This window comes from Topomyia yanbarensis, chromosome 2 (assembly GCF_030247195.1).
Source record: "Topomyia yanbarensis strain Yona2022 chromosome 2, ASM3024719v1, whole genome shotgun sequence".
NCBI lineage: Eukaryota > Metazoa > Arthropoda > Insecta > Diptera > Culicidae > Topomyia > Topomyia yanbarensis.
The window spans coordinates 122,846,559-122,858,185 of NC_080671.1; the positions used below are offsets into that span (position 1 = coordinate 122,846,559).

Consider the following 11,627-nt stretch of genomic DNA (forward strand, 5'->3'; position numbering starts at 1 on the left):
ACATATTTTCGAAACAAACAAAAAATTGTATACCTTTGCAGTGAGCGGCAATTAAAAATACACTTGATAGAAGTGATAATTGCATATGTATATTGTTTGGTAAATTGGCATCATTGGTTTTAAAATTAAATGAAGTTGGATTCTTGACAAGATGCCGAAGAAAACAGGGATCATTGAGAAATCGATCGTAGAATATCCATGTTATTTTCTTATATACATATTGGGGTCAGACCAAGCTCGTAGTGGGCATTTTGTTTTGGTGGAAGCATAAACATTCAATTAATAATGTGAATACCTAGCTTGGAAGAGAGCTTAATCGTTCGAAGACAATTAGAATGACCGCACGAAACGTAAACCCCTAACCCTTCCCTACGATGTTCACGTGGACTTTCCAATTTTTTCGGTTAATTTAATAAAAATGTATTTTCAGAAAATTCTCCTGTGTTTGTCTACTATGCATAGGCGGCTCTAGCTGTTGAATTTTGGAGACTTATTTTTAACAATAGGCGAATAGTTGGACTAATCACACCATCCTTGAATGCAATCTCTATTTTGTCCTCTACTAATCTTCAGGGAGTTCATTTTGCCATTTTTTCTAAATACAAACAGCTCATGATGATTCTTTTTATGTTGTTGCTATTCGCTAATCTGAAGGGTTTTGCTATAGCAGAACTCTTAGCGATACAAATAGCGATAGAAATTCTAAAAGCATCAATGTACAATCGTGTCATTTCCCGTGCAAAGTCAAACATAATAACTGCAGAAAAACGAAATAACATTTTGATGTTAGCATCGAATTCAAATCACAGAGAACAGACATATAAGCTAAAACAAACTTTCCCTAAAAACCTGTGTAAACATTTAAATGAAAATACGTTGAAATCACCGTCGCACAGGTTTGCATGCGTGAGTCACCATAGTTTGCATACAAGTCCCGTATAGCGATTGCTGGCCGCCGATCGAAGCGCCGACCAGTGGCAAGTTGCTACTTGCTGTTGTCATTTGAAAGCGACAGTTTATTTTCTTACACAAGTTGAAAACTTTACTTGTATGTCAGTTCTCAGTGTTCAAATGTTAATTAGATTTCATATTGGTAGTGCCACATAAGATATCAGGTTGGTTCTCATTTTGATGCACTTACGGCCGAGTGCTGATCAAACTCGATGGGTGTGTTTTCATCGACGATGAAACTTATGCGAAAACCAATTTCAAATTAATCCCGGGGTTCGTATTTGACAGGGCTACTGTTCGCATTTTTTTGGCAGATAACAGTGGCAGGATGAATTATATTATATTTCCTGAATGTACATCATATTATCATGATTTAATCTGTTCCACAATATTCCGCAACGTCGCTCGGTCAATTGCTGCTTTCTCCAACCTCTCAGGTGCCCGATACTCGCCAGGCTCTGCTCCACTTGGTCCAGCCACCGGGAACGCTATGCTCCTCTTCATCTTGTACCTGCCGGGTTGGAGGTGAAAACCAACTTGGTGGGGTTGTTGTCCGGCATGCTCACAATATACCCCGCCCACCGTACCCTTCCAGCTTGAGCTACTTTCCGGATACTTGGCTCACCATAGAGTCGCGCAAGTTCGAGGTTCATCGTACTTCGTCTTAGACACATTTATCTTCAGTCCTACTCATGCTGCTTCGCGCTTTTATCGGGTATACAGATCTGCTACCGTCTCCTTGCTTTTACCGATTATGTCCACGTCGTCAGAGAAGCAAACGAACTGTCTGGACCTCGTGAAAATCGTGCCCCGCATGTTGAACCCCGCTCTTCGCATTACACCTCCCAGTGCTATATTGAACAGCAGGCAGGACAACCCATCGCCTTGTCCCCTGCGTGTTTCAAACGGACCCGAGAGGCCGCCCGAAATTTTGACACAGCACCTTACACCATCCATCGTAGCCTTAATCAGTCTTATCAGCTTCCCAGGGAAGCCGTTCTCGTCCATCATTTTCCATAGCTCCACACGGTACATCGTGTCATATGCGGCTTTAAAGTCGATGAACAGGTGATGTGTCGGGACCTGGAATTCACGGCATTTTTGGAGGATTTGACGTATAGTAATGATTTGGTCTTTTGTTGATCGGCCGTCGATGAAACCGGCCTGATAACTCCCGACAAATCCATTCACCAGCGGTGATAGGCGCCGGAACAGAATCAGGGATAGCACTTTGTAAGCGGCATTTGTCACTGTGATCGCTCTATAGTTTTCACAGTCCAATTTGTCGCTTTTCTTGGGGTGATGACCCCTTCCTTCCACTCCTCCGGAAGCTATTCCCTGTCCCATATTCTTTCGATTATTCAGTGCATGCATTCCGTCAGTTTCTCCGGACCCATCTTGAAGAGTTCCGCTCCTAGACCATCATTACCAGCTGCTATGTTGTTCTTGAGCTGTTGAATAGCTTCGTTAACCTCATTCATAGTGGGCGCCGGTACATCCCCGTCAGCTGCGACACTAACATAATCGTCCTCCTCCAACGCCCGATTGTCCGCCTGCGCACCATTCAGATGTTCGTTGTAGTACTGCCTCCACCTTTCGACCACCTCACGTTCGTCCGTCAAGATGCCACCTTCCTTGCCTCTACACATTTCGGCCCGCGGCACAAAACCGTTGCAAGAGTCATTCAGCTTCTTGAAGAACGCCCTCGTTTCCTGAGAGCGATACAGCAGCTCCATCTCCTCTCTCTCAGACTCTTTCAGACGGCGCTTTTTGTCCTGAAAAAGACTAGTCCCCTGTTTTCGCTTCCGTCGATATAACTCCACGTTCTGACGAGTGGCTTGAAGCAACATCGCTGCGCGTGCTACATTCTTCTCGTCCAATATCTCTTGGCACTCGCCATCGAACCAGTCGTTCCGTCGACTCCTCTGTACGTATCCCAGGACGCTCTCCGCAGTGCTGCTTATGGCTGCTTTAGACCTTGTCCAGCAGTCCTTCGATGAGCTCCTCCTCCGGTGGCAGCGATGCTTCAAGATGCTGCACGTACGCTGTCGCGACGTTGGTTTCCCTCAGTCGGTCCAGGTTATACCGCGGCGGGCGCCGGTATCTTACACTGTTCACTACGGATAGTTTTGGACGCAGTTTAACCATCAGCAGATAGTGGTCCTAGTCGATGTTGGCGTCCCGATAGGTCCTTACGTCGATAATCGATAGCCGTTGACACAAGCGCAGATACCACTATTCCGCAGCCCAATACGCCGGAGATGTGCATCCAGCGGGTAATGATTTGCCATGGGTCGGGACAGCGCACGAATAAAGTCACGACCCTCTTCCATCCCCTTGTACCAAGGTTTCGTCGATACCTTAGAGACTACACAATGTAGCCACCTTACTAGCTCTCTATTGCTCCACAAAGATTGCCAACTTTCGAGGGTTCTCTGATGAGTAATACTGAAAAATTCGTTGAAGCAAATTGGTCTTTTATAAACGTCACAGTCTAGGGTACCCATCTTAGATAAGGAGTCCGCCTTCTCATTGGCCGGTATGGAGCAACGAGAAGGGACCCACACCAAAGTAATCTCGAAGGATTTGGCAGATAAAGCACTCAGTAGCTCCTTTTTTGGAGTGCTTTCCATGTTTGATCGAGCGAATAGCGTCAATGGAACTGAGGCTATCCGAAACGATGAAGTAATGATCTGCGGGTAATGTTTCAACGACTGCAAGGGTATAATGAATAGCAGCTAGTTCTGCGGCGTAAACTAATGCAGGGTCACTGAGTTTGTAAGAGGCGGTGATCTTTTGATTGATAATACTGAAGCCAGTGGTATCTTCGAGGTTTGATCCGTCAGCGTAAAACATTTTAGAACAGTCGACTTCTCGGAATTTATCATACAAAATGTTTGGAACCACTTGCGGGCGTATGTGGTCCGGAATACCACAAATCTCGTCTTTCATGGATAAGTCGAAGAAAACAGTAGATTCAGAAGTATTTATGAAATGCACACGATTGAGATTGTAAAAAGAAGCATTAGTATTTTGCGCCATGTAGTCAAAGTACAGGGTCATAAAACGGGTCTGAGAATTAAGCTCAACAAGCCTTTCGAAATTTTCAATCACCATCGGGTTCAAGATATCACATCGAATGAGCAATCGATATGAGAGTTCCCAAAATCGATTTTTCAGAGGGAGAACGCCCGATAGGGCTTCGAGACTCGCTCGGTTTTCTCCGTGGAGAATTCGATACCCAGCTTAATAGCCCAAGCAGACAAATTGTCCAAAGTATTCTGTAATGGTCCTTGTAGATCGACAGCTTTGGGTCCCGTTACAGAAACCACGCCATCGTCTGCAAGTTTCCTTAACGTGCAGGAATTGTCAAGACATTCATCAATGTCGTTGACATGGAAATTATACAACAGAGGGCTTAAACATGAGCCCTGGGGAAGGTCCATGTAACTAAATCGTGATGTCGATAAGTCACCATGCGAAAAATGCATGTACTTTTCCGAAAACAAGTTTAGTAAAAAGTTGTTTGAAGTCACTGAAAAACCATGCTGGTGCAGTTTCTCTGAAAGAATTTTGATAGAAACTGAATCAAAAGACCCCTTAATATCTAGGATCACTGATGTTATTTGCTCTTTGCTAGCATAGGTCATTTGAATTTCGGTTGAGAACAACGCAAGACAATCGTTCGTCCCTTTACCTTTGCGAAAGCCAAATTGTGTATCTGACAGTAAGCCATTTGCTTCGACCCAATTGTCGAGGCGGAATGGGATCATTTTCTTGAACAACTTCCGAATACAGGCCAGTATTGCAATCGGTTGATACGAATGGTGGTCGGAGGCTGGTTTTCCTGGTTTTTGGATGGCGATGACCTTCACTAGTCTCCTATCGTGTGTAACAATGTTAGCCTCAAGAAAATTATCAAATAAGTTCAACAAGCGTCTCTTGGCAGAGTCTGGCAGATTCTTCAACAAGCTGAATTTGATTCTTTCTGTCCCTAGAGCTCTATTGTTACATGATAAAAGAGCAAGTAAGAACTCCACCATCGAAAAAGGTGTTTCGTTCGCGTTATCGTGAGGGGACGCGGCGCGGTATATCTTCTCTACCGGGGCGGAATCCGGACAAACCTTCTTGGCAAAATCGAATATCCAATGGTTTGAATATTCCGCATTCTCGTTAGTATTGTTTCGGTTTCGTAAACGCCGGGCCGTGCCCTAAAGAGTGCTCATCGATATTTCTCTCGTTAGTCCGTCAAAGAACCGGCGCCAGTAACTACGTTTATTGGCTTTCATCAAACTCTTCATTCGCATTTCTAACGTCGTACTGTAGGGAGAAAAGCTAACATAAGATTTTTAATTGGATCAGTATTATTGAAAGTTTTTATTGTCCAGTCCACTGTGTCCGAGAATTTGATAATTCCATTGCTGTGATGATACTTGAACTGAAACAAAGGAACACTTGGGATTTTTGATGTTCATGAAAGTGCTGGGAACTCCTTCTCTGAGCTTAATCCTCCGAGACCAGGAGCTACTTGCTACGGTTTGGTTGCAACACTTCCAATAGCTATGTCACTTTCTGAGCCCAGTCAAGGGACACCTTCTGGCCCTTACCAGGAACTTTAGGAGTGGAAATGTTCCTTCTCTTCCTATAACTTCTAGGCACCCTAGTCGATGTTCCCTCTTGTGGGTCATCAGTCTCACCCTCGTTAGGAGGCAGGTGAACATAGATGTTTGTTGAGGATGGTGGCGTAGCTTTTTTAGCATTTCTACGAAAGAACGTTTGGAACGTCCCGCAAGGGAACGTTTCAGTTTATTCCCGCGTAGTTTGTACGCGGGACATGCCAAGATATCATGAAGACTCTCTGCACAGTAAGGACACTTTTGGTTTTCTCACCGCACGAATCATCTAGATAATTCTCTCCGCATTTTCCACAGTGGGCCTTATTGCTACAATCGGTGGCTGTGTGACCCAATTGTTTGCACTTAGTGCAATTCATGATCTCCGGTACAAACAGACGGACAGGTAGAAGGGCCTTGTGCAAGAGAATGTAATTCGTTTGGGCAGTTCCAGCAAAGTTCACCCGATAGGAGTTTGGTTGTGGGTATGTTTTCTTACCATCCTCCGCGCCTAATACTGAATGCAAACGCTTGCACTCAAGTCTTCTCACCGGCTGAAGTAACCGGTATCTAAAATGGCTAACCCCGTACTGCAGCAGATCCTCGCACATCAAACTCTTATCGGTAATGACGCTTTGAGTTGGCTAGCAACACCCTTATCTTGTCCGAGCGGACCTTCGAAATTTCGGTCACAGCCGAGAACCGTTCTGTCAGGTCTTTAGAAATCTGGAGAAGATTCAGCAATTTAGTCTTGGGCCGAAAGAAAACCACAAATGGACAAGTTGAGAGTTCTGTGTAGCATTCGGGCCGGGTGGAGTCTTAGGAATTGAACCCAATTCAACCTAAATTTGACCATCAGTTCGGTTTCTCATCTTGCTCAGTTCAGAAGCTTTAAATCGCTCCGCTACTATAGCAGGCCACGTGATCAAATTTACCCGTGCGCTGCCGCTTTGTCTATTTGCAAAAGCAAAAATTGATTCCTTCTATCTAGTGTGTGAAACGTGAACAAACAATGAGTGATAATGCAAAGGAAGAGTATGTCCCGTTGCGGATGAACTGTGTTGCTGTTGACTTCTCGAAATGTCCGGTAAGACCATCGATTCGTGAAGTGGAGCAATTGTTGAAGGTGAACATGAAGCTCAAATATAGCAGAAATTAGCGGGGTGTAATTCCATCATTTACGTCATGCGGTACTGATTACGTTCAAAAAGATTAGCCAAGCAGAATCATTCGCTTCGCAGAACAACTTGAAACACGCCGTCGAATGTAATGACACTTTATACAACATCCCAATGTATATTGATAATGACAGTATTGAAATAAAGCTACATGACCTGGCACCACGTACTAGTTCTGCCGCTATCAAAAAACTCATGTCAAAACACAGCGAGGTGGATAGCGTCAAAGAAGATACTTGGAGGAATTTCTTCTCAGGACTTGGCAACGGCGTTCATGTAGTGAGAATGCGGCCGACAAAACCTATTCCCTCCTACTTGTCTATCTCAGGCAGATGCCCTAAAGGTATTGTATATTGTCAACGAACACTAGTCACGTACCTAGGGCAGATTCCTACGTGCCAACATTGCTACACCAGGGAAAACCTTGCGCAGAGGCTGCTAAGGAAATTCCCCCTGCGACGACCAAAGCCGGTATACAGTAGTCGTATGCTAAACCACAACCGGTTGGTAAACCAACGACTGTGGACCGGGCAGTAACAAACACCAGCTCAACAACGATCGGGTCCAGTGCCACTAAACCAACTGCCAGTACCAACATCGAAGTAACAACGATTACTGCAAATGTCTTCAAACCAACAGCACCAATAAAGAATCAAACACAGATGAAGAAGGATTTACAGCAGCGACCCGGAAGTACAAGAAACAAACAAGAACATCCGACCATGAGCATCATGAATGCAGTACCGATGACGACATGGACATGAACGAAAACGCGAGACAAGACGGACCGAATGACCCTCAAGGTGCGGCAGACAACGCACCTAAATTTTCACTACCAAGGAAGAGGATCTCAACACGCAGCAGCAAGCTGCGTCAACAAAATCCTATGGATAGTTGAGAGTTTATTTTAATTTCTACATATTGTAAAAAAATTAAAAGACCCACGGCTCAGTTATGCTAAAGCTTTGAGTTGTACCAAATAAACATGAAAAAATTGACCATCCGGAGAAGGAACCATCGAAAACGTCAACGTACGGGGTCAGCGCCCGCGCAGGCGGAAGAAAGTAATAAATGTGTTACGAAAGATAAAAATCACTTAGGGTAAAGTGCCTATACTAAGCAGGGTGCCTCACTAATTCATTAATTGCTCGGCCTACAATCAATGGAATGTGAAAAAATTGACATCAACAACTTTGCTTCGTTGTTTAGAATCAATATAATAACACAAATGCGCTGAAAACAGTGAAATTCTCGAGTTTGAGCGCTACGAAAACTCGAATCGAATGTCCCTATTTTTGCGCTACCATTTGACTCAATGCGTTGAACAAAGATGGCAGACATTGCTCTAACCAACGGTTTCAAATGGGTAGAGTGATAATAGAAACATGGCAAAAATGGGCTCAACACCCTATCTTTAAACTAGTGTCCAACGACGAACCGATCCAGCTTATACAGTTGGTTACTGTAAAATCCTCACATGCGAACAAAAGACTGAGGACCGAACCGAGCTGGAAAGATAACCTTGAACGCGGATTAGCACTACTCTGTATCGCTATACACTGCACGGACGGGAGACAAAGCAATTGTGTCTCGACTGAGAGCTTGAAAACGAATGCGACAAACCTTCTTGATAGGCGTTCAAAAATCCACGCATTTAAAAGTTCTGGGTAATGTCGATTTGTTTGACTGAGCACACGTTGTTGGAATCGTTCTGAAATATTTGAGATTCTGATATCGGAAACGTTTCCAACTGAAAATTTATTTTATACTAAACTGTAAAAATTAAATTTACGGGTTTCAAACAATAGTCTGAGTTTAACAATGAAGCTATCAGCCTAATGTTAGGGAGTTGTTTTAGAAAATACCACAAAATTTCTATTTTTTGGTCAGAATATGTGAAAAAATATGCAAATATTCTTGAAATTGCCCCTAGGTACAATGTTTTTACTATGTTTTTTTCTGTTTGGACTCAATTAATTCCCTTTGCGCAAAATCAGTAAAATGTCTTAGTACATAATATCGCATAATTCAATGATAATTTTCTAGACATTTTTGCCACAACACGAGTGCTATAAGCACTTCATCGATGATAACGAATCAGGTATCCTGAAATTTCGCAACCCTTAAAATCAGCAGTCCAGTCTACTCTAACTCGACCAGATAAGGATAACTGCGCAAAGCAACAGATTTAATTTTTTTGTGTTCTTGTGCATTGTGCAAAATCGAAAAAACAATGTGCTATATTCATGCACTGTGAAACTACACCGTAGCAGTTGATGTTAAGTATTGACATACCCATTCGTCTATTCGTGGGTACAAGAACAGTGACAAAGATATTCGAAATAACTTCTTTTCAGATGTTCTTAACGGTGTTCGAGTGATGGGAAAGCAACAGGCCCTACTACCAGATCTCACAATATCAGATTATAAGTCCATGTTTCGCACACCATATCACGAGTCAATACTTTAGGCATATCAAGAAAGCCGAGAAGTGCAACGACCGCGCCTAGCATCCAGAAGATGGATTGTTGAGCATGAAATTAAATTTGAAGTATTATCTTGAGTTGCGTTGGTCAGTTGAGTGATCTTGCTTGAGGGCGGAGAGGTTTCACTATAATCAATATAATAATTAAATGCTCTTCCTGGGGATACCCATACCCAAAGATAGCGTAGGGGGCTGGATACCCAAAACTGTTCGAAACTTGCCTGGAAACGATTTTTTCGCATAATTACTCCTGTTTAACTAATTAGTAAAATATAAAATAGTAAAATTTGATTGTTCCATCTTGTATATCAAACAATATTCCTAGTCCTCAAATAGTTGTAACAAATTTTCCCTTATTTTTAATGTAATGTATAAGTCCAATTGTTCTCACTGTTGGCTGATTTTATCCGGAAAAGATAAATATTTTATAGGTACTTCTCCTCTCACTTTTAATAAATAGTAATGCAAACTGTCATACGTAATCTATTCAAACACTAATCATTCTACGTCAATATCTCACAGCGTATATCGGGCACCGCTCCTAGGATACTACAGTCACATATTGAAATAATGTTGCACGTTGAAGACACAACCAACAACTCACGTTTTGTTCACTAAAAACCTGCTCTATTTCTTTCATTGACATTGAACTGTCAACTAGGCGGATGATTTGAAGTTCCTAGAAACCGGACAGCTTCAATTTATCAAATGTTCATTCGATGGTTCAATGAAAAAAAAACTAGTCCAAGGTCATTCTTTAAGTCAACCTCTTCGGTTGCATCTATTATCGTCGGTTGACAGGCGGGCGCTAACGTCTTCCAAACGCCCGCTCAGTCTCTAATTAAACGCAAAATTTTGCCAAACCGGTCTGTTGGATGACGGTTTTATGTCTTTTGGAAACCGACACCAGATAAAAAAAAAGTGGAACGAAACTAGACTCATTGGCCGGTACGATGAGGCGTTGATGTGGTTAGATCGTCGCAAAACACATAACCCAGACTTTGTGGGTCGTCATGCTGCCACAGTTCGTTCATCCGAAGGAGTGGAACCTAACCTTTTGTCATAATACGACTTGATGTTCGCGCCTATTGCATCACGTAGCTCGTTTCGGATCAAGTCTAATTTGAATACACGCGGCGAAGAGTGACTGATTCTGAGAAGGGATATTCCTCTTCAGGTCAACTATGGTTGATATAAATAACGAATGCAACGCCACGGTTCGCTCAGTTCGGTGAGGAATAACCCGCGATTTTTTTGCCTAGTGAATTTTTGAGCCAGATTTTATCGAAGAACCACGCGAAATCAAAACACAATGAAGTACATAATCGTTTTTGCTGTTGTCCTTGGCGTTGCCCTCGCAGCTCCCCCACAAGAAGAGCGTGATGCACAGATCATCAAGTACGAAAATGATAATCTAGGACTCGATGGATACAAGTTCTCGTGAGTACAGTCTTAGTGCTTAGTGATGATGGAATGTTGACTTTCATATACTGACATTATTTGTAGATACGACACCAGCAACCAAATCAACCGTCAGGAGCAAGCGCAGCTGAAAAACTTTGGTGAGGACATCAGTGCTCTGGTGGTACAAGGATCATACTCGTACACCGGTGATGATGGTCAGATTTACACCGTGAAGTATATTGCCGATGAGAACGGATTCCAGCCGGAGGCAGCCCATATTCCAAGGGCGTGAATGCGTACAACGGGGATCTTCTAGTCCATTTTTGCACCGTGTGTGAAAATCAGGTATTGTCTTCTGCAAGGTGATATTATGGAATAAAACGATTAGTGATAATTATAATTTGCTTGTTTTTTTCAAAGAGGGATGACACTAAAATATTTTTCTTCTTCTGTGCAACTTAGTACGAACTGCGACTGTTTGAAATAGATTGTCAGTTGTTATTTCACTGTCACTGCGTGTTTTAAATTATTCGTTGCTCAATATTTTCCAAAATGAAAGATTTGCAAGAACCACATTGCATTGACGAGATAGTTCATTCAAAGATTTTGTTGCGGCGCGCATTATGATGAATGTTCCGGCTTGCATATCACTTATGGGGGGGGGGAAAGGTTTCCGGCGTGAAACAAACATACTTTTTTGCGAATTTTTTAGAACTTTGCGTGAAGCAAATTTATCAATACTTTTGCACATTATAGTGTATCATTTCAAAAACACGCTGTAAATTTTCTTTACAAAAATATCGACAAACGACTCGGTGATGAAGCTGTTTGTAGAACGTCTCTGGGAAAACATGATTTGCGGTGTTACCTGCCATTCCAAACCCCCTCCCTTAACGGACCAACCAGGGAGTTCGTAAACTGAATTATTTCGTAAAATTCATTCGTTATTTGAGATTAGTTCGTAAAATTTCACATTCTTACACATTCTTATTAAAA

At 42.7% G+C, this 11,627-nt stretch overlaps 1 protein-coding gene across 1 annotated transcript; it reads left to right on the plus strand.

The window, feature by feature from the left end:
* Positions 1–10,468: 10,468 nt before the first annotated feature.
* On the plus strand, positions 10,469–11,007 carry LOC131686148 (flexible cuticle protein 12-like). The gene is made up of 2 exons (XM_058970327.1): positions 10,469–10,667; positions 10,734–11,007. Exons 1-2 carry the CDS (start codon positions 10,540–10,542, stop codon positions 10,921–10,923), a joined length of 318 nt encoding a protein of 105 aa, XP_058826310.1. The 5' UTR covers positions 10,469–10,539; the 3' UTR covers positions 10,924–11,007.
* Positions 11,008–11,627: the final 620 nt, after the last annotated feature.